General features: G+C 33.5%; 1 protein-coding gene across 4 annotated transcripts in view; it reads left to right on the top strand.

Moving 5' to 3' along the window:
• Nucleotides 1–16,805, top strand: part of LOC114327672 (adenylyl cyclase X E) — an 89,293-nt gene extending 72,488 nt beyond the window's left edge. For all 4 annotated transcript variants that reach the window (XM_028276353.2, XM_028276355.2, XM_050642544.1 and 1 more), the window contains 4 exons: nt 4,415–4,634; nt 6,622–6,791; nt 10,158–10,374; nt 16,431–16,805. In XM_028276353.2, coding sequence (XP_028132154.1) covers nt 4,415–4,634; nt 6,622–6,791; nt 10,158–10,374; nt 16,431–16,732 — 909 coding nt within the window. In that variant the 3' untranslated portion in view covers nt 16,733–16,805. The remainder of the gene's footprint in view (nt 1–4,414; nt 4,635–6,621; nt 6,792–10,157; nt 10,375–16,430) is intronic.
• Nucleotides 16,806–24,496: the final 7,691 nt, after the last annotated feature.

The raw sequence follows: 24,496 nt of genomic DNA on the forward strand, positions 1-24,496 counted from the left end.
TTGGTGAACGTTTTGGATATGGTCACGTCTTAGAAAGATTATGGGCAGAATGTTACCACAAATAACTTTTTACCAGTTTTGAATTCGCTAAATTGTTGAATTCATGGCACATGACGTTAGTAAGGCCAGTAGGCACAGTTAAAAAAAAGAGATTTCTACCCACCAATATGCAAGCAAACAAGGAAAGAGCTGATTTTTCCACTTTCGCATACAATCATGATGCTACTGTATACTCTTATGTGCCAAAGGAGAACAAAGCAGTAGTGTTACTCTCGTCCGTGCATATGACAGTAAAAGTAGAAGAGAGTGAAGTAGCGAAGCCGGAAATAATTCATTATTACAATAAAACCAAAGCGGGATTGATAACATGGATAAAATGCTGGGTGAGTATTTAACCGTTTACTCAACCAGCATTTTATGTCAAACATTGCGTTGGATTTTCTCCTTTTTTTTTTAATATGATTGACGTCACTGGCTTAGCATGCTACATTATACATCTAGAGCATAATCCATTACAAAAAACAAAAGACTAGAGCAGGAAATTTTTGAAGGATCATTCTAAAAATATTTGGTTGCCTTCATTTCTATCTCAAAGTAAAAACCGGATGAAGAGTCATTTTCTTCGTAGCGTTGTAGAAAGAAATGGTCCTTGGTCGAAACAGAGTATGTATTTGCAGTAGATACCCCTCGTCAAGTATCTCACAGCATTCGTGAATCTACTCCAGTAACCGGGAGTTGTCATGTTTGTCGAAACGAACGGAAAAACAGCGTAAAACGAGAAATACTTGTGTAATATTATGTTTTCTAGCTGTGTGTGACGAACATTCTTTGTCTAAAACGATATGTGTGTGATGCGAAAATCCACACTAACATTCATTTTTTGCATTTTGATCCAAATATGCTATCATTTAAATACAAAATGTATACAAATGCAAAATACAAACCTAAATGTTTATGGGGGTAGGAACTATTTAAGCCTCCTTCTGGGAACTGAATAAAGATTTTTTTGTTATATTTGGCTCATATAATCTACTGGATAAATGTAGAGATGTCACAAAAGTTCAAGTCTCTACCTATTTGAAAAAAAAAGTTATCACAATTTGAAAACTTAAAAGTTACAATTGTACCTATGCCGCCCGACGAAGGTTAAGTAAGAACTATCGATGTTTTTACGTTTACCGTTACGGCCGCCGAGGTCCGTAGCGACAGCCCGACTACTGGGGCGACTGGTGTAACAATATATTATTAGTGATTTTTAAATGTATCTAGGTATCTAGTATATAATTCATAGACGTATAATACCTAGACTGCACGTTGCAATTTAAAACTTCCCCCAGTACGACAGAAAAATATTGTAGCAGTGTTTGCTTCTCTTTCTAATCAGCGGGTTTTATCGACTAAAATACGGTTTATAAGTCGCATAGTCGATAAACACTAATTATAACTTTATTCCTGCAGAAAGGAAAAGGATTTTCTGGAATCTGAAGTTGCTCATTTGAAGAGTAACTAAAGGCATATCTTTGATATATACTCGTAATCCGAGAAAAACAGTATACATAATATTCCTCGACCAATTGTGATAGTCAAATCGTAGGATGCGGGGTAATCGATTTAAAATAAGCCTCGTGGTTAAATAATGTCAGAGAATGGATCTGGATATGGAGACTCCAAGAACTGTTCAGAATAGCTCAAGAAAGTGAGAGTCTCGCAGTGTTAATCTCCAACGTCAAGGTGACTTGATAAAGGTCGCTAAGAAAAAAATGAAACTATAAAGGAGTACTGGGCTCAATGGGAATGATGATGATGTGAATCTTCCATTATTTTTCTATAAAATCACTTGTGATATAAGCGTCTACAATATCAAAATGAAATGCTTTTTAATTACAGTAGACTTATTAACCATATTCTATGGTGAAACAGTGGGTCGACTAAATCTGAGGTAGGCATTCTTCGTTATTAGCCATTCTCCTGTTATTTCAGAATCTCATCTTTGGGGTGCGGAGAGTCAGAAAATACCTATAGTCTCTTCTTACATCTTTATTGTTGACACACTATTTACAATTTATAATTAATGATTTGTTTTAGTACTTAATTGGAGATATACCGCGATTTACTTGAATCCGCATGGTGATGTCGTTGACTACACTCAAAAAAATTTAGTTCGTAATATTGATTAACAGTGATTATTGAATTTTAGTATTTCGTTGTCATAACAATATAATTTGTTGTTTCAACGAACTTTTAGACATTAACGAATGTATTTGGTTATTGTCACAATGATTGAATAATAATTGTGAGAATAACTAGAGTACATTAATCAATAACACTCAATTTATTCAGCCAATAACTTAGTTTCGTATATTTAATAAATACTGTTAATTCTGGCAGCAACTCACGTTCTTGATTTCGCAGATGACAAGCAATTACCTTGGTTTATCGTGACAACGTACAGATTTCATTAAAACAATGTACAAATGTTGTTAATATAGAGTAATATATGATTATTGAATAGATGTAAATTAATTGTTGTGACAACGAATGCATTAATCAATCTACAACTGCATTTAATACCCACAATCAATGCGTTCATTGTGACCAATAATCCTAGTTGTTGAGACAATAATGTTTTGCTTGACCATTTGAAACTTACCGGCTTTTCCTTATCGTGATACCCCTGGCTTCTCTGTGTTACCGAAGTGCCGAATAATAATTGCATTTCGTTTTCAAGTGTAGTCCGTAGTAGAAGGAAGTTTTTGTGTGTCTATTATCGTGAAATTTCGGCCGAATTCTTTTTAAATGTATTCATTTTTTTCGAATCCTGAAAAAACTAATTATTATTTTTGAAAATTTAAATGCAAAATAAAATATTACATTATTATCGAAGGTCTGAAGTCCCTGAGAACCTCTATAATGATTATTTTAATAAGTCACAGGGGCGAAAAAGAGAAAATTTAGTATGATTTTTAATTTCAAATAGGCATACCATTTAACAGAAACTTTTTGTTTATTCTAAGGGACTTTTTGCCCTCGGTAATAATGTAATATTTTATTCTGCGTTTAAATTTTTCAAAAATAATTATTAGTTTTCTCAGAATTCCAGAAAAAATGAATGATTATAAAAAGAATTCGATCGAAATTTTGCACCTGCGCTCTCAAAAAGGATTAAAGTGTTATACATTTTTGGAATCACTGTTTCAAACGCTTTTAAATAAGCTGTCACATGACGTACTTTCCCATTAAAAAAATCATAGTTACGCCGCGCCTGTCACCTGAAGCGGAATCGTGTAAAGTTCGAAACATTGATGTTATAATATACTTTGATTATTTTAAAAATCGACCTGTCCGAGCGTTTTGCTTATGTGCTAAAAATAAATAAGTTAATAAGGGGGCGGGGGAGTGTAACACTTATTCCAGTACACTGTATAAGTGAAATCATATGAAAAATCACACAGTGTAAAGTCCTTTAGGTTAAGGACAAAAAAGGGGGATTTAAAAAATTATTATTAATCAATTAATATTATACGTTGGGTTATTGCATTCAGTAATTATTAATAAAAAAAACGTTTATAGCAGGAATGAACAAAACTGATTGTAAAAATTAATAGAATTGATTGTAAGAAAAACCTTATTGATTGCGGGAATTAACGGAATTAATTGTAACAATAAACGGAAATAATTGTAGAAATAAACGAAATACGTTAGGAGAAATAACACTGTTATTGACACAACGAGAATAGTCTTCATTGGTCAATTAACGACGTTGTTGTTTCAATAAATAGTGTTCGTTGACTCAGTGAACAGAGTTCGTAATATCAATAAATAGTGTTCGTTGACTCAGTGAACAGAGTTCGTAATACCAATAAAGTGATATTATGGTATACATAATGAATGTTCGTCCATTCAATAAACGTAATACATTGGCTCAACGAACGAAAATAATGAATTGATGAACATCGTTTTGTTGTCCCAATAAAACCAAGAATTGGACAAATTTTAAGTATTGCGTTTGTTGTCTGAATTAACATTTTTATTGATATTACGTACCTTTTTCGTTGAGTGTACGCGTAACTGAGTGACTGACTTTTACTATTGAGTGACCCGATTGCTCTCCGTTTTCCTTTGATAACACTAAGGTTGGCCAAATATATTCGTACAAAATTTCTGACTCTACAAGGTTGACTTATATTATAGTAGTATAACGAAATGGTATTAAACAAGGTACTCATTGTATCCGATACGTGAACTCCAGTTTTCTATTGAAAACAAAAATATTTATTGCGATAATAGTTTATTTTTGATACTTCTCATATTTTTGAATTACTGTATTTATCTCAGTATTTATAAGATACTCCCTTTAATACGTTAATACTATAATCCAGTAGTCTATAATATTATGTCTCTAATTTTGTTTTAGGATAGCGAAACATTCAACCACCTTCTCGATCCCCAAGTTGCGCATATCATGTCAACGGTTTTTCTGATTATCACTCTGCATTTGGTAGATCGACAGACTGATTACATGAATCGACTGGATTATTTGTTAAATAGAAAATTCAAATTCGAACAAAACGAGGCAAATTTACTACAAAAAGTCAACGAGAATTTGTTAGTAAACATTTTGCCAAAGCACGTAGGTAAGTATACTTAGATTAGTTAAAATAATGAAATACGGGGTGATAATTTGAATATATTTTACCTTTAGTACCTTGCTTTTCATAAATAATGTGAAAAATAGAGCCTAGAGTAAATAATGTGAAAAATAGATACCTTTTTATGGTAGGGGAGCCCAAGCGGGGATTTTTGCAGTTACTCGAGCGCGTCAGATTATCATATGGGGAGAAACCTGGTACCCTGCAGATGTACCTCTACCATATATTGGCTCTTAACACAAGAGAGTTCGTTAAGGGGGGTCCGAAAAAAAATCTATCCTTAATAAAACTCGAAATTGTCAGATTAAGGTAAGGTAAGTTAAGTACATGGAAAAGAGTGTATATTTTAAAAATCTCACGATTTGTGCCGGGCGTAAGGAAATGTACGAAACCCAAAGTTTCGCGAAAAAAGCGAATATTTCGCGAAATTAATGACAGATCGAAAAACTAAAATATATGTGCTCAATATTTTTTAAAAATCTATCGAATGATACCAAACACGACTTCCCACGGAGAGTGGTGGGGGGTAAATTTAATATTTTAAATACGAATCCCGCAATATTTCACGAAATGAACATCTGATCGAAAAATTGCGAAATACACTTATCCAATATTGACACCAAGATCTTCTTTAATAACTTCTGGACTGTTTAATATCCTGTTGGTGATCGCCCTCGAATTCTTCTTTCCTCTGGTTTTGTTTGGACTTCTAAGTAGTCTCTTCATATTATCAGTATGTGTTGTATGTCCAAAGAATATTAATTTTTTGAATATATTGAACACTAATTTGTACTATAAACGCTGTATACAAGAACAAGCACCAGTTAAAAGAATATCTAATTTTAAACAAACAAATTGGAAAAAATTGGCCTCGGATCTCGATAATCACACTTATAAAATTCTCTTAACAAACTCTTAAAAACTTAAAATAGGAGAGGACAATATCAGTCAGCTGTACAAACCTTACAATGATGCTGATTTTTGATCTGTCATCCACATATTGAAAAATAATGAGGTTCCAGACTCAAACTTTTAACACAATGACAGAATACTACGCATCAAACTATCTTAAGCCAAACCTCGAGAAAACTCAGATGTGTTTCTTGTACCTTCGTAACAGAGACATAGACGGAGTACCATATTTGCAAGTTACACCGGAAAGAATTCGTCTTGCCAAAGGCGAAGAAGCTTTTCCTCGATATCTGAATTCTCAAGAGGATCTTTAGGGTAGTGGCCATCTTCTTTAACCTGTGTGGTGGACTTTCAATCTTCTGCGAGTCGGAGTGTCGGAATATAAAACCAACATGAAGTTGGGTACTGTTGCGTGCTTACTCTGATACAATGTGTGAATATGGAGTGATCCAAGACTCAACAAATCTACTTAATTGTCCTCTGTTAAAGAAACCTTGAGATGAGCAAGATCTTCTACAGTCATTCAGATCGTTTTTTTTTTAAATGGACCAAATTTAATTATTTAAACTGGACAAGTAAAGGAACCAATTAGGGAAGGCCCATGGAATAACTTTTGACGCATAAGCCTAGATGATAATGAAATAAAGTAAAATAAGTCAGTAAATGTCGTTGTACGTTACCGAATGTTTTCTCGTAGAGGTATATGGGGACATTATATTTTCTTGATTCTTCGATCGATACGTTGTCGTAGATTCAAAATGGGCCAGTCTATGATCTATTTTTCATGTTTTGTACGGACACTTATTCTGACAAATATTGTCACATTTATCTCTAAAAACTAGTAACATAAAATCTTACAACTTCACTAACAAGAAGGTTATATAACAGACACAATTATGCGTTTCCTTCATTTCCTTTTTGTTGGATATATATTTTTCCATTTGATCTTTAGTGAGTAGTCATATAATCTATGTTAATATCTCAGGAAATCTATTACGTAGTCTAAATTTTAATTAACTAAATCACCGGTCAGAAATAAAAGCCTTTACTGTTGTTTCAGCGAATCTGTATCTGGATGTGAGCCGAGAACAAAAAGAATTGTATTTTGAAGAGCATGATAATGTGGCTGTTATGTTCGCATCAATTATAACCGAGGATGAATTGCAGCAAATTTTAGACGAGAAGGAATTTTTAACGTTAATGAATGCTTATATACTGAAGTTCGACGTGGTTAGTATATTTCTATTGTATATTAATTAGGAAAGTACACAAGTTCGTTAGTTTATCAGCAATTATTAGTTAAAACAATTTCAAGTAGCATTAGAAGGATTTAGTGTAACAATAATGTTCTACTGGATAATAACTGCCTTTGTTTACTTTTTTTTATTGTGTTTTCAGCTTTAATTATACTCAGACCAGAGTAGGAAGAGAGTAAAAAAATTCATTTTTACATATACGCCAGTCAATAGGAGCAAGAATAGGATATTACCCCCGAATTCTATCCTACTGCATGAATTTTAATAAAATTTTGGAAATAGCCTCTACTTATCTCCTAATTCAAAGTCTACTCTATGCCAATGTGTGCTTTTATCTTGGGGGTGGTTCCCACCCCTTCTTAGGGGTGGAAAATTTTTTGGTAAGATAACCACGGAATTCGCTAGAGAACCTAATTCTAAGCAAAAAATGTTCTATAATTTTTTTTGGAAACTCAATACTTTTTGAGTTATTCTTCTTCTTCTTCTTCTTTTTATACAGACATTACTCTGTCTGTTTTTCAATGTGCCTCCAGTAAGTTGTCGTTCCATCGTTTTCGTGGTCTTCCCACTGATCGTCTTCCTATTGGGGACCCGTCTCTCGCCGTTCTTACTACTCTATTTGTTGTCATTCAGCTTATGTGGTCGTTCCATTCTACTCTTCTGCTTTTCACCCAGTTATTAATGTTGTCCACCTTGCATCTCCTTCGTATATCTGCACTTCTACTCTATCCCACAGCGTCTTACCGTCGATTTTTCGCAATGTTTTCATCTCTGCTGTATCTAGCATTATTTTTGTCCTTTCTGTATCAGGTCGTGTTTCTGCCGCGTATGTCATTATTGGTCTGATGACTGTTTTGTAAATTCTGCCTTTCACTTCTTTTCCGATGTTTTTATTTCTCCATATTGTTTCATTCAGGCAACCTGCGGCTCTGTTTGCTTTATTCACCTGATCTTCCACTTCTGTTTCGAGCTTTTCGTAGCTGCATAGTGTGATGCCTAGATATTTATAGTATAAACTCCATGACTTGTTCTATTATTTGACCCTCCAGCTTTAATTTACACCTTAATAGATCTGCTGTTATAACCATGTATTTATTCTTTTTTGGGGAAATTAACATGTTAAATTTTCTAGCGGTTATATTAAATACGTGCCGCATACGTTGTAAATCATCTTCACTTTGAGATATTAGTATTGCGTCGTCTGCATAGGAGATTATTTTAAGTTCTTTTTCTCCCATTTGATATCCTTTTTTTGTTCTTACTTTTTTTATTATTTCGTCCATGATCAGGTTGAACAACAGAGGACTCAGGGAATCTCCCTGTCTTATCCCATTGCCAGCTTCAATTGGGTCAGTTAGTTCTTCATCTACTTTTACTTTTATTGTGTTGTTCTGGTAGATATTTTCGATCGTTTTAATTATTCGTAGAGGTACCTCTCTTGCGTACAATAAATGGATAACGTCCTTTAATTTGACCCTGTCAAATGCCTTCTTAAGGTCCACGAAACATAAGTATGCCGGTTTGTTGTATTCTAACGATTTTTCTTGAATCTGTCTCATTATAAATATATCGTCGGTGCATGATTTTCCCGACCTAAAACCTTGTTGTTCTTCTGCTAATGTTATAATTTTATTCAGTTTGTTTGTTTGTTATCACTTTGGTCGTTAATTTTAGTGTTGTATTTAAATTCTTCTGTAATTCCCCGGCTCCGATTTTTCTCCCTTTTTGAAGAGAGGTATTAGGATGCTTGATCTCCATTCTTGTGGTATTCTGTTTTGTTCTATTATTTTTTGGATTAGTTTTAATAATTGTTTGGTCAGGTCTTGTCCTCCATACTTTAGGAGTTCATTCGATATTCTGTCCTCTCCTGCTGATTTTCTATTTTTTAATTTCCTTAATGCTTCCGTTACCTCTGCTTCTTCAATATTTATTTCTTCGTTTGTTGTCACTTTAGGTGTTGGTGGTTCATTATCTTTATCTTTAGCAAACAGAGATCGAAAATAGTCTGCCCAAGTTTCCTTCTGAATGTGTTTCGTTTTTATTAGTTCGTTCATCTTTTTTCTTTGTCCTCTGTTCATTCCCCATATTTCCTTTTGTGTTCCGTAGAAGTCGTGTTCCATCTGTTTTGAGAAACTCTCCCAGTGTTCTCTTTTTATTTGTCTGACTAAAGTGTTTGTTTCGAGTTTTTGAGTTATTCGTGGTTGAAAATTGGCCATTTTCATTGAAACATAACACCTTTTCGAACGGTTTTTTTTCAATACTTTAAAAAATATGCATCTAACTAAAAAACTGTATAAAACAATTTTGTAGGTTATAAAAAATAAAAACACACTTGCCTTCATAAATCTTCTAGTTATAATACAAAAAGAGATATGGCAGGTGAGAAGAGTTTGTTTTTTTGCTACATGCTCAAATTGGTCAACTTGAAATAACAGAGAAACAGTCGATTTTATGTGTATAAGCTACTAATACCTTTTGTAGTGCTTGAAAAGACCTATAAAATGAGCTAAATTAAAGGCCCATTACATTAAATCTAAGCTAGATATGCTGCAAACGAAATTGATAACTAAGGTATTTTAAGAAAAAATGAGAAGTAATTTTAACCCCCATCCACTAGAATGTAAATGCATCATTTTCCGTCTACAGTACCTTTTACTATAGTGTTATTTCTATGTTCAAAAAGTTGGACGAGCTTAAAATAAATGGTTTAGAAAAAAAATAAGATAAAATTATAGAGCACATTTTTAAATTTTCCCAAAAATCTTCTTTTTCTCCATGTAACTTGAAAATGATAACAGATACAGTAATGAAAAACAAAAACGAAATTTTTATATAAAAAAACTCTACGTTTTTGTGTCATATCTTTTTTTCGTATCTCTTATCATTTTCGAGTTACATAGAGAGAAAAGGGAGATTTAAAAAAAAAAATTAAAAATGCGCTCTATAATTTGATCTTACTTTTTTTAAAAATCCTTCATGATAAATCAGTCTAACTTTTTGAAAATAGAAATAACACTATGTATAATAAAAGTATGCTAGAAGTAAAACGATTTATTTAAATTCTGATGGATGAGGGGTTAAATATACTTCTCATTTCTTCTTAAAATACATTAGTCATCAAATTTTTTGCAGCATATCTCGCTTGGTTTGAACGTAATCGACATTTAATACTGCTCATTCCAAAGCCCTTTTCAAGCACTACAAAAGTTATTAGTACCATTATACACATAAAATCAACCGTTTCTCTGTTATCTAAAGTTGAATACACCGATTTGAGCATGCACAAAGCAAACCTTAAAATTTCCCTTAAAAATTTGAGAAATATTTTTTACTTTTTTAGCTCACTAACAGAGAACAATATCATAATATAGAAAAAATAAAAATTGCCAAATGGACTTACATGGTCGCATGTGGGCTGTTTGATAGACACACGCCAGATGCTGAACGACACCAAACTAGCTCCAGCATGCATACGTTGCTCTGTTTTGCGTCTGATATGTTCAAGAAGCTAAACGATGTTAATAGGCAATATATGCAGAATTCACGATTGAGGATTGGTAAGTAAAGTGACTAACTAGAGTTTTATATGATATAGGATTTTTTCCCATCTTGTATAAGGTTTTAATTTGCGTCTTACAAATATTCAAGAGAAGAAACACTTAATGATTTTCGAAGAAAAACGCTTTAGTGTCTCTTCGAGTAAAAATAAACACACTCCAAATGTTTGTTTGTACAGCCATATGCCTTTTAAGCGTGCGACACATACGCAAACTTTAAGTACGCGGGTTTAAAGATCGCGGACTTACTCGGCTAGCCGTCGGTGATACACGGCAGACTTACTCATAACTCATTGCTAAGTCGTCAAGAGAAGATGCTTTGTGCTATTTGGAAATTTTATCGTATTATATTTTAAATACTAATAAAAAAAGACAATCTATTTGAATTTAATACAAGGTAGGCTTAAGCAAACAAAATATCATAGATAAGAGAGTAATATTTTCATCAGGAGGATAGAACAGCCTATAAATAATTAGGTTTACTCAAAAACAAATAAGTAATCAAAAATAATTTAGTATAGCTTAAATAGTGTTTTACGGTTTTCTCAAAACTTATAAAATGTAACTTGCCTCCTTTCAACAACAAATGATTCAATTCTAGGCAATTTGCTTAATTAGTGAAAATATAAGTGTAACTTTAAACGCAATAACATGATAACTCGAGGCTCATGGCTTATGGCAGTGATACACGTACGGGTTAAGAGTAAGGTTTCAAACTTTTTGGATCGACGGTATACGCGTATCTGCTGTGACACACGCGCGAAAAAGGTCGTCGAGCCATAAGTTCGCGTACTTACTCGCGTGTGTGTGTCACACGCTTTAGTAAAGGCCACCTGGGAGAATTTTATTGAGAAATATCATCGATGTGTGAAAATAAGATATTCAGTAGTGGCTTGGCAGTTAGATAGCTAGACGGAGGGAATTAGTCCCGGTACTGACGACACCAGCACTAACTATCAGACTTCCATGCATGGGTGAACCGTTGCCTGATATGGTCATATAAGACAGCGAAAGAGTCCCAATTAAATCGTCTGGGAGCCAAGTAAAAATTGTGGTTTGTGTTCTTCCGCCAAAAGGAGAGAGAAGAAAAAAACAGAGGCTTTTAAAAAACAAGTACCACAAATCTTAGAGCATAACAACAGATACGAAAGTAGAAAATCCTATAAAAGAATAAAATAAAGCATACCGTCATTTCTACCTAAATTGACCATCTGCATAGACAAGGACGAAGAACTAATAACAGAAAAGCAAAAAATTATAAGGAGATGGAAAGAGTACTTTGAAGAAAATCTAAACGCAGAAAATCAATATGAACACAACAAGACAATATATTATACAGCAGAGCAGCAGGGTTTTTTATATATAACTTTTTGAGATACAGGTATGGTAAGAATCCTGTTGTTTAGGAGCTCAAAGAATTTATTCTGTATTCCATTAATGCATTGTGTATATCCTTACCAGAGTCATTACATTTCTAAGCATGTTTTTACATATCTCCACTGCTCTGTCTTTGCTAGTACCTTATACTGTGGATATATTGGACTGGATATGATCAGGTTGAAATTATACTTTCGGGCGAATACAAAGGTTAAAGTTTGCGTAACCAATTATGAACTGTAAAATTATTAATATCGATGCGGAAAATTTTTATTCTTTTATATTATTCTTCTAGTAAATTTAATTCACAAATATTAGAGAGAGAACTTCAACTACATCTAGAACTGGCAAGTCATAAATGAACATAGAACCTTGTAAAATTACATTTTTCTATGGATGCTATAAAATGTGCAACTTCTTTCACTACTTACATACATTCAAAACGAACAATTTCTCAGGCAGTGAGAAAAGTCGGCCATTGCAGTGAAAAATATTTTTTCTCACAGGTTCACCGCTGGTTTACATACATATGATCGCCATTTCCATGGTAACATGCACAATACAAATACAATTATTATTTTTGTCAAACAAAATGTCAAACAACTTGCCAAAACTTATCAAAAATTACCTTTTAAGACTGTTTAACTGTGGATTATAATTTTAAATAAATAAAGTATATAAATATTAAGAATATTAAATACCTATGTGTATATATGTATTTTATTTCAATTTAGGCATATAATATACCTAAAATCACCTAAATTATTTAATTTTGAAGTTTTAACTCTTGACAAAAACGCATCTATAGAAAAAGCACAGTGTACAACACGAGAGAAAATGACATATTTCTCTCTCGCTCGATTTGTTGGCATTCGCCTCGTGCCTCGGCTCGTGCCAACAAACTTCTGCGCTTGTGAGAAATATGCCTTTTTTCTCTCTTGTTGTACAATATACTATTTTCTGCGAGCGTGCAAAAATGTCTACTTTCGTGCATAGAAAGTTTTACTTTTCCGCACGCGTGTTACTTTTCCGCACGCGTTTTACTTTTCCGCACGCGTTTTTCTTTTCCGCACGCGTGTTAATTTAGATATGTTAATATGGTCTTAAAGTAATTATAATACATGCAATAAACTAATATTTAGATATTATTTACTCATTTATTTCAAATATATCTTATTGTGTTCATGTTTTAATGAAATTAACGCGAGAATTCGATGAAATAAAATAATTTTGACATAATATTCGAAAGTAAAATCAGTAGACAATAACAGTGGTTTTGAATCGTCGTCATGGAAACCAAGATCGTCGTCATGCTAACCAATTATGCTGAAACTTTGGTTTTGACAACCTAGTCAAAGAATTAATTTGTGTATATATTTTCATATTAATTAAATTAATTGATTAAGATTTGGTCATTTTTTAAAGACTCGTAGAAAAAATATTTTTCCTAACGCTTGCAGAAAGTCACTTTTCCCCACTCGACTGCTTGCCGAACTCCTGCTTCGCGTCGTTCGGCAAACTGCAGTCGCGTGCGGAAAAGTATGACTTTCTGCACTTGTTAGGAAAATAACTATTTCGTAAATATTTAATCGAACATGGTTTTAACTGCCAGTTACAACTTTTTTAGAATAAGATGATTTTCACATCATATTCCATGAAATGAAAACGAAGTTCTAAGTGAACATTTTTGAAAGATTTTATTTGTTTTTTAAAATCAAAACAAATATTTCTAATATAAAACCTTAACTAAACTAACTATAAGTAAATAAATGAAATATCTAAATAATATCTAATAATCTAAATTTAACAGAGCTTTGTAATAGTCTTGGTCATTTTGTGGCATGAACGGCATCATTTTCTTTATGGCACTGATTTTGTCCTTTGAAATTTATTTCTTTGCGGAAAGAATTTTAGGTACAAGATTAGGTGGAACTTTCACTTCTGCAGTTTTTTGCTGCGGCGCTGGCGTGAAAGTACTGGATTAGCCGACCTTATTGACACTTTAGTAAATTCATCTTCAGTGTGACTTTTTTTAAAACATACCTCGGTTAAGCCATGTTTTAAAAATCTTAGAGAACATACTTTGGTAAATGGAATATTTTCAAATTTTAGTTGTTTTGAACACTGTTCATAATCCCTAAAATCTGACTCTTTCATTTGAATTATTTGAGAGGGTTTTTTGTTAATTTGTTTCAGCTCCCTTATAAAGCCAAGAGGTGAGAAAAATTCTGTTTTAGATATGTGCCTTTCAATTTGGCTATGAATATGGTCTACCTCCTGTACAGCACCGTGTTCAAGAATGGAATACTTCAGTGTTAAAACATTCAGGTCTAGATTATTTTTAAGTACATTTAGAACACAAAAAGAAATGTGGGACTTTCGATTTTGCGGAACGCAGTTGTCACTCCAAGTGATAAGTTGTCTAAGATGATTTTCTTCTTAAACCTTTTCTATAATTTTTCTGTACGCACTGGCTAGGTAGTTTCCACTTCGTCCCTGGAGAGTTTCTATCATTATTTGTTGTGGATAAATGCCCTGTTAAATTGTACATAGTAAGTTTTGGTAAATAAAATTAATTACCAATAGAAGATCTTGGGCAAGTTATTACATTTTCCAAGTCAAAACATAAAACTGGAATGCCACTTTTCTTATCATTTTGTTTTTATTTTCGCATGGCTTCTTCTTCTTTAGTATGTTTTTTCATAGATTCGGCTTCAGCATTATTTAGTCTATAAAGTTCTTAAAATATTAGTCATAATTTTAGGTAATTGATAGGTACTTACCCATTTTTAATATTAGTTTTTCTATTCATGGTAGTTTGAATAAATTGGCACCCAATTTTTATATTTACACATGCAATCAATTTAAGATTATAATACACACAGAAATCATTTCATTAATACCATAACAACGGTGTAACTACTGTTTGGGAGTTACAAAGTGCTAAGATACAACTCTGTTAAATTAAATTGACGAACAATCGCTGCACATATATGTCTGCGATTCTTCTAAAATCTAAAATATTTGCCCGTGGTTAGATGGAGCTACGGTTTATTAAATTCGATAAAAAACAACACTTAAAACCTTATTAGGCTAAAACTTACAATTTGGGAAAAGAAGCAGTTAGAACTTTGTTATTGTAAGTGGACGTGATGTTATTTCGTACATAATCAGAACTTCCAAAATTTAAAATACTCGTATCAGCACCCGTTTTAAGATATATCTGATCTATCATGCTGAACGAGAGGTGTATTCTGTGGTTTACCTAGATATTTTAGGCATATTTTACACTTCTAAACAACAAAATGACCTGGCTTCAGACTATCAGAATGACCATCAGAACTCAAACCTGGCGAAGATTTCTCTTATATTTCTCAATAACACGAATAGCACTGTTGTGGACTTTGGCAATTATTGATTTTAACGACCTTGGAATAATTATTTTTTCGTAGTAATACAAAATAGATCATATTTTATCTGGAAAAATGTTTTGCGTTTCTGGTCCTGATTTATATTATTGAACCACATGCTAGTTTCACAGAAATCCATGGTTTCTTTAAGAATTTAGTCACTTTGTTGTCTTTGAATGACTTAGGCCTGGATCCCTCGTACCAAAAAAAAGTTGATTAATAGCAAGCCGAAAATTTGTTAATACCTTAACGGTGTCTAGTCAGAGAAACTTTGATGTACGGGAACACTGGAACAGGGGAAGTTTTAATTGTGGAACAGTTTAAAAATTTGGAACGTCAGATTACGAAAACGTCCCATGTATTTTGTCGGACAGAACATCCAATTGATTTGTTACCCTTTCATTAAGCTCCCATGCAAAAATCAGACTGATATTACTAACTAACATGATTCCTGTCATTTGACATGTTCTTCGTGTTCCACTCATTAAAATGCCCAGTCGGTAATAAAAACCAGTCTAATTTTTGCATGTGAGTTTAATGAAATGGTAACAAATCAATTGGAAGTTCTGTGCGACAAAAAACATGGAATGTTTTCGTAGTCCAGCGTTTCTCAACCTTTTACCCTTTGCGACCCAATCTTTAATAACTATTTTCAACGCGCCCCCCCTCGTTCAATAATTTTGACAAAAAAACAGTAAAATTTTACTTTTTAGTATTGAGTGCTCTTTAAGATTATAAGTCCTATTCAGTGTTCATGTGTTTTTTATTTTGTCAGAATTTTGTTTTGCTTTGATTTTAGTAAATTAGTTAATGATGTTGGTGTATTTTTTTATATGCTCACGACCCCCCATTACTAAAAGCGCGCCCTCCTAGGGGGCGCGCCCCACAGGTTGAGAATCGCTGTCGTAGTCTGATATTCCAAATTTTTAACCTATTCCACAATTAAAACTTCCCCTGTTCCAGTGTTCCCATACATTAAAGTTTGTCCGACTAGACACCGTTAAGCTATTAACACATTTTCAGCTTGCTATTAATCAACTTTTTTTTGGTACGCGGGATCCAGGTCTGACTATGTTAGGATCTGATAAGGGTTATTCAAATCCTAGCCAGTATACTCTTTGAACCTGATTTAATTTTTCACATGTGTTGAGACCTAAAATTGACAATGGTTACTTGTGACAAGCTTCGACTTATAGCATCTATATTAATTTGATCTAGTATGCAAAACAAAAAAGATACGTCATAATCTAACATATTATTTTATTCCAGGTATAAGCCACGGACCAATTGCAGCAGGCGTGGTCGGTAGCAAAAAACCCTTGTATGATATTTGGGGCGACCCAGTTAACATGGCATCCAGAATGGACAGCACTGGTATTCCAGACCGTATTCAAGTGTTGGAGCAGACCGCAGAAGTCATACAGAAGCTTGGATATAAGTGTACCGAAAGGGGTAACATTCAAGTCAAGGGCAAGCATGGAAAACTGAAGACGTTTTTTGTGGACATAGATGAAAATTTCAACTTGGTTAGAGAAGATGTGTATAGTAATGGGATAAGTCAGAAGGCTTGAGAGTAGTGTGTGTATATTGTGTGTTTATATTTTTGTAAATGACAAATGAATATATTTATTTATTTTATTATAAGTTATTAGTTTTTTTATAATATGTATAGTGTGAAGTCCTTATAAAATGCATTCCTATAATCATCAAAGGTGTTCCACGTACATAAAGTTGAAACATATAAACAAAAGAGAAATAAAAGAAACTACTTTAAAAGGATTCATAACCATAAAAAAGGTAGACTAGCAGTCTATGAGGACAAAATGTCTAGACTTTCTATACAAAGCTTCAACATCCACAGAAGTGAAAGCAATAGAAGATTTCTTAGGCACGGAAGGCCAGGAAAATTAAATATGGACTTAATTTACAACACAAGTCAAAGAAAATGTTTCGCAGGAAGTTTTTTTAGTGAGATGACATAACGTCGCTAATAGTTTTACCAGAAATTAATTACGTTATAGCGATGTTAAGTTAATATATATAATATCCAAGTCCTTTGATCGACTTTAACCCTTATCCGGGCAACAGATTTTACTTACGTATCCGGGCAACTCGGGTCCGTTGGGCCCACCACTGTTATTGAATGTACTATTCATATTTACAGAATATTTCTAATATTATTTTTTGATTTTTTATTAAAGTTAAATTTAAATTGTCTAGATTAAAAAAGGTGCTACTCTTGTATGCGGTCTACCTCGAGAGTGCGATCTACCTGAAGTTAGTAGTACCTAGTCCAATAAAGGCATATATCTCTCTAGAATCGCAATATTTCCGGCTCTCTATGCCCAGGACTTTTTCGGCTTCTTTATTTGTATACTTCACTATTTTGTTCACAACTTTTTCGACCACAAACGAACAAATGGAATCAACAGGATCATCTACACTTTGAGCAGTGGCGAAAATTACTTTGTGCCCTTTGCTTTTTATTATGTCGCAGCATTGCATACGTCCTGTCAGTTGTGGTTAACTCTTCCAGTTAATTCAGTCCTTAGTTTCAAAAAGTACACACTCTGAAATCTGAAAACTTGTAGCTACACATTTTTCTTCATTATCACCCAATACTACTTGCTGATCATCCTCTTCATTTGCTTCCGAAAGATGATCTTCAATTTCAGAGTCACTTTCAATCTCCTTCAGGAGATTCTTCGTCATCGGAATCCAATAAATTATTATCAATATCTTGCAGTTCTGCAGCTGATAATAGTTTTCGGGACATTTTATTCACACTATCTACTTTCACTGTAATTCAATATAGTTTTAGGAGCTTAGTTGTCGACACTAACATCGATATCAAACGACTGATAGCAGATGCATTATTTATTTCAAAGTATGTATAAGTACCTACCTAACAATATTATTGCATTCCAACAATGATTATTAGTTCTTAAAATTCATTTAGAATAGATATAACAAATATTGTACGCATCTCTTTGATGTTCGCATCAAAGATATGTTTACATTGCTTGCAGCACGTTTAGACTTTATTAATAGATTTCCGGAATCATAAAAGTCGTTTAGATAATTCACAAAAACATTACCTGACTGCCAGATTAACTTCTGTACAAAGATTTAGACTTTGGGTATAAATACAAATAGGGTCCGATGGGCCCGTGTTGCCCCTTTACGTGACAAAATTCTTTCGACGCAATAATTTAAAAAATGATAATGAATATTTTGAATAGGTCATCACTATGTTGAAGGAAACATACTTCTAAACAAATTCAGTGATGCATAAAATTCAATAAAATTTTTTTATCAGTTTATGATAAAATAATTGGCGCCTCGGGCAAGTTGGACCCACCTTGCCCGGATAAGGGTTAAACAGTTTTGAGTAGTTTTAACAAAAGCAGCTAACTCTTAAGTTAGCAGCTTTGGTCCGTAGGTCTATAATGTGCTTTTTTCAAACAGGGATTTGTATGTTTACTTTAAATTAAATCCTCTAACATCGACTTCATGTTACAACATTTTTAAATTTTAATATTTACAATATGTAATATTAGTATCTGATAATTATAATAGGGAGGGGAATTGTTTCCTAGAGATTTATAGAAATTCGATATAAAATCAGCTCGTCCTGGGAACAATGTGATTCGTATTTCATCGCCGATATGATTTTAGTGCTCAGAAAACCTAAAAAACCCCGAAATAGATGTTGATTTGAAAATTACAGGAGACGAGGATCGTTTTGAGCACCAGGTGCCTCGAAAATCATCGCCGACACGATATTAGTGTTCATTCGTCACTCGGTGGTTTACTCGGGGTACATAATATTCGTGTTCGTGCTCGTTACCTGGGGGGTTTTTGGGGTCCCTGACCACCAGTATCATGACCGTGCTGGTCTCTGACGCATCTAGTGCCAAGGATGAATTGATTTGACATCGAATTTCGATAAAACTCTAGAAGATGAGTTTCCTCCTGGACGTCGGAGATTACCGCGATCATGATATTCGTAATTGGAAACCTCAAAACCCATGAGTAATGAGATTGCACTGAATTTATATAGAATTTCCATAAAACTCCAGACAAAGCCCTTCCTAGGCTAGAGGTACGCCATAGAGGAGTCTATGGCTGTCATCATATTAGTATGCAGCGAGCAGAAAAACTCCCGAGTGGTAATATTGAACCCGTTTCCGTCAATTATTTCCCAATAACAATTAATCAATATTGCAATTTTTATTTCGATATGACTACTTTAGTAGGTACACGAAATATCGTAACGATATTACGAATCAAATGCAACAAGTTTTATTGAGATCCATCCAATTAAAACAATTTTTAGGTTTATGGCTTCATTGCCTCGCCTAACTAGGATTTTTTTTTTTATTATTTTTTAATTTTTCCGGTCGAATCAGTTTGTTGAAGTGCTTAACAATTTTGTAGTTTACGTTTTAAGTACCTATATGAGTACGACGTCATATAGTCTAAGAGCTGGTGAACCCTCCGAGTAACGGTTTTCCTGTACGGTTATAAATTTGTATAGTGATAATTATAGGGTCGGAAAACTCAAGCACATAAGTCAAAAACTATAATGTTGTTCTGAAGCTATTTTCTTGTGGCATTTTTATAATCAAGTATATTCAAATGGGAAATAAGCCACAATTTTACCTAAAAATGATTTTATTAACGTTTCGACGCCCAAGTCGGGTGTCGTTGTCAAAATACAAAATAATACTAAATAAACAAAAATGTTGTTGCTTAGTAAAAAATTCTTCTAATAATTTATTTAATCCGACTCATTTATATCGGCAATTCAGACACGTATTATACATTTTAAAGTAGACGACTTTAAAATGATATTGCCAATATTGATGAGTTGCGTTCCTGGGACGACTTTACTAAAAGATAGTTCATTCGATTACATGAAATCAATCCCAACTCAAGAATATCCGCCACAAAAAATCATAGCATGTGATCTGTCTTTAAAAAGACAACCAAATGCAACGATGGTACTGAAATTCTCGCGTTAGAAAATCGTTAATAAAATCGTCGAAACGTTAATAAAATCATTTTTAGGTAAAATTGTGGCTTATTTCCCATTTGAATATACTTGATCAAAAACTATAGATTTTCAGAAATCGAATGAAACTGTATAAAAAAATAATTCAATATTTCTTAAAAACATTTATTGCATTTTATGAGAGTGTGTATAACATCCTCACTTGTAGCTAAGTATGACTCTATAAAAAAGTATGGAAAATTGTTTTTCCTGACTTATGTTAAAAAGAACACAAGTATATATGACTTATGTCTAACAGCACAACTAGGAATTTTAGTTTGTTACAACACAATATTTTCTTCCATCAATCCACATTAGCTACATTTTCCTTACTAGGCAAATCTATATAAAATTTATGGAAAACATTAATTTGGTATTATTGTTAGTAGAGAAACTAAGTCATCTTTTTGTCTTTTGATATAGTTAAAGGCAATAGTGATATAATTGGAATGATATTAGGTATAAAGGATGGGTGCGGCCCAAAAGATTAACTGTCATCAACACGCTTAACTTCACGTGCAACTTTGATATATCCAAAAAGCATATGCCCCAAGTTGGATACGACCTATCATATTCACAGCAACTGGGATACATAATATTAAGAAAAATAAATATTTAGAATATTATAGAAATTGAATCAATGATGTATCGAAGTTGCGCGTGAAATTAGGCGTGTTGATGATAGTTGAGATTTTGGGGGCGACCCATAAAGGATGCCCTCCGTCTTAAATGTATCTTGTAAAAATTTGATTCCATTTGTAAGGTGTCTTTGTAAGATACCATTATAAATTCCGTATCATAGCGGAGCCACCTTTTGTCCAACCATTTAAACTGCTTTCCATCTACATCTTTATTTCTTAATACCAAAGTAAAAGTCAAAAAATCCAAAAAGTCAGTATTTCCACAACTTGAAATTTGTTACTGCTGGCCTAATAAGTTGCCTCCAGTCATGAGGAAGATATATTTGGATTTCTGTTTTCTTTTTTCTTTCTATTATTCCATGAACTGTTTAACTTCTAAATGGCTATGTTCGGTAACCATAAATTGATGGTTGATTCTCTCTACTGTAAGTTATGTACAGCCCACGTAAACATATAACCCACGTGAGAATTTCTATTCTGACCTCCACAGGTATCAGAGTAAAATATTATACTTCTTGTGTTATTCGGTAGGTTTGTTTGAAGATGTTTAAAGAGACAAGATGCAATCTGATTCGCTCCTCGAGCAGTAGTAGATTCATACCACACATATTATCATAAAGCTTTTCTAGTCTTATTGTCATGTGCGGTCAAATTGAACGTCAACAATTGACGTTTATAAAAAGCTACATAAGAAATCAATGATGGAGTCGGTAAACACTGTTGTAAATCACATGTATTTTATGCACTTGTACGGTACTATCATTTTGATACATCTGTGTGTCGTTTTTTTTTTAGATTCGTAAGCTTGATCTGGTTTGATCTGGTCTGAAGGAGGTTTGATAGACAAATAGTTGACATATTTTGGTGATTGTTAGAAGGGAAGGCAAATACTTCTTTGATGTACTCTTTTGGTGTAGTGACTTTCTTACGACGGAAGAGACAAGATATGGTTTTTATTTCCTTCCTTTTGTCCTCTGATATTTTATTTTTAGATACAGTTGTTCTACGCATATCATTAATTTTTGTACCACCTACTGAAGACCGTTTCTTTCATTGCCACCCCCTACAGTAGGAAAAATGAAAGAATACCAATAAACGAACATATAAAACACGCTTTATTTTCCTGTCACCGTGTCACACAAAAAATTGGCCAGCGCAAGTACATGTAATAATTATTGTTACATGTACTTGTACTGGACAATTTTCTTTGTGACACGGTGACAGGAAAATACAGCGTGTTTTATATGTTCGTTCATGGGTATTCTTTCATTTTTCCGACTCTACAAATAGCTTAAAGGCGCGTTTACATGTATCCAGTAACTGGCGCCAGTCGCACTGGAACGACAGTGCTGGCATCATGTAAACGCTTTTTTGTTCCAGTCCAGCGCTGTCTGCCAGCGCTGTCTCGAATAGAAGGCTGGTCTATTTTTCGTGCCAGTGGCACTCGTCCGCGTCCCCTCTAACCCCGTGCCAGTGGTTGTAGACACGTGTAAACACAGCGTTCCAGTCGCTGGCGCTGTCGTACCTGTGGTTTCAGTGGCCGTATTAGGATTTTTAATAAGAGTGCCAGAGAGATTGGAGCCAGTTACTGGATACGTGTAAACGAACCTATCCAGCGCTGTCTTAGTCAAGCACTCGCATTCCAGTGAGACTGGCGCCAGTTACTGGATACGTGTAAAGAACATCTATTACAACAAAATATTTATACGTCTTCATACGAAATTTCTGTTTTCAGGGTCTATTTCGCGTTGTCTTTGAGAAGCTTTTTCTACAATCTCTATTAATGATGACATCTAAGCAGACCTTTTTTTGTACATATATACTTTACCCAATATTCATTGAATATAGCTTCTCTCTTAGCCATGTTTTAGGTAGGTACCTAAAGTTAAATATCTGTATATTCTTAAACAAGGAAGACGATAACGTCAAGTACTTGATGTACCTAATAACTTAAGTCATGCTTATAAATCGGCAAAACTGAACATATCAGTTGTACTTTTTCACATAAGTCAACTTATGTTCTTTATAACGTCTAAAGATTTATAGTAATTGAAAGGTTGAAAAAGTAAGCTACTTAAAATCAATGTGAAATAAACGTGTATGACGTATGTGCTTGAGTTAGTCCGTGGAGAAAAAATATATGGACATGTGCATGTACAAAAAGAAAAATCGGTTTTTTTTGACTTATATGCTTTAGTCTGCCGGCCCTAAAATTATTCATAGCACACCAAGACCAAATTCCTTGACCTGACAGGCATCAGCTCTGCACATGTATCTACCAGGTGAATCGAAAAGTGCATAGTTTAGAGGAAAAATAAGCTTTCTCCTGTAAAGTTTAAATTTATGTATGTGTTTGAGTAAGTCACTTAGAAAAAATGTGTACAATGACAGGCAATTCTGAACAGCACAAGACCTTGCCAGACGAGGGGAAAGATTCGGGTGTTTCCCTAAAATTATTTTTTTTGCATCGCACAAAGTTGTTTTTAGGTTTTCTGAATCATTCCAAACAGAAAAGGTCTTTAATGACTTTTCTCTTAGGTTAAAAGTTTTTGACATATTATAAGCGATTAAAAATTAAAAAATTTCGAAATCGGCCATTTTTAACCCTGAATCGTTTTAACCCTTATTTAAAAATAAAAATCGACCTGTCAGAGATAATAAATTTATGCAGACTCAAACATCCTCATACAGTGTTGCGCCCGCTTGAATAGCAATTAAAAAACAAAGGGGATTTCGATATTGTATTGCAAAAAACTCTTCGGGATTTCATCAATAGATGTTTAAAGAATACGTACCTACCTTGGCAACATTGAAATTTTCAGGTAAATGTCCGATTCAGGGTTAAAAATGGCCGATTTCGCAATTTAATTCGCCGATTTAATCGCTTATATGTCAAAAACTATTAACCTAAGAGAAAAGTCACTAAATACCTTTTCTGTTTGGAATGATATAAAAAACCCAAAAAACTTTGTGCGATGCAAAAAAAATAATTTTAGGAAAAAACCCTAATTTTTCCCCTCGCCTTGCAAGGTCTTATGCTGTTCAGAATCGCCTGTCATTGTACACATTTCTTCTAAATGACTTACTCAAACACATACTTAAATTTAAACTTTACAGGAGAAAGTTTATTTTTCCTCTAAACTATGCACTTTTCGATTCACCTGATAGATACATGTGCAGAGCTGATGCCTGTCAGGTCATGGATTTTAGCATTGGAGTGTTATGAATTATCACTATACAAATTTATAGCCTTACAGAAAGACCGTTACTCGGAGAGTTCACTAGCTCTTAGACTAATACTTTAAAATGCAAGAATTTTAAAGTATTTTATATATATGATACGGTTCATGTGATAAATCCTGTCTGTATTAATAATTACCGGTAAATATTAATAATAACCGTAGCAGCTGGTCAATGTGATTAATATTGTTACTTAATACGGTTATTATTAATACTTTCCTAACAATTCTGGTTAATGTAATAAAAACGCATTTTGGGCTTCACTAGTTATTTATAAAATTTGATAATAAAGTTAAACACTTAAACAAAATTTATTAATAAAAAACTCAACTAGACACCTTATAAGTAAAAACAAACTGATACACACGCATTAGGCTTTAAATTACTAGACTATAATT

The sequence above is a fragment of the Diabrotica virgifera genome, chromosome 2, assembly GCF_917563875.1.
Source record: "Diabrotica virgifera virgifera chromosome 2, PGI_DIABVI_V3a".
In the NCBI taxonomy this organism is placed as follows: domain Eukaryota; kingdom Metazoa; phylum Arthropoda; class Insecta; order Coleoptera; family Chrysomelidae; genus Diabrotica; species Diabrotica virgifera.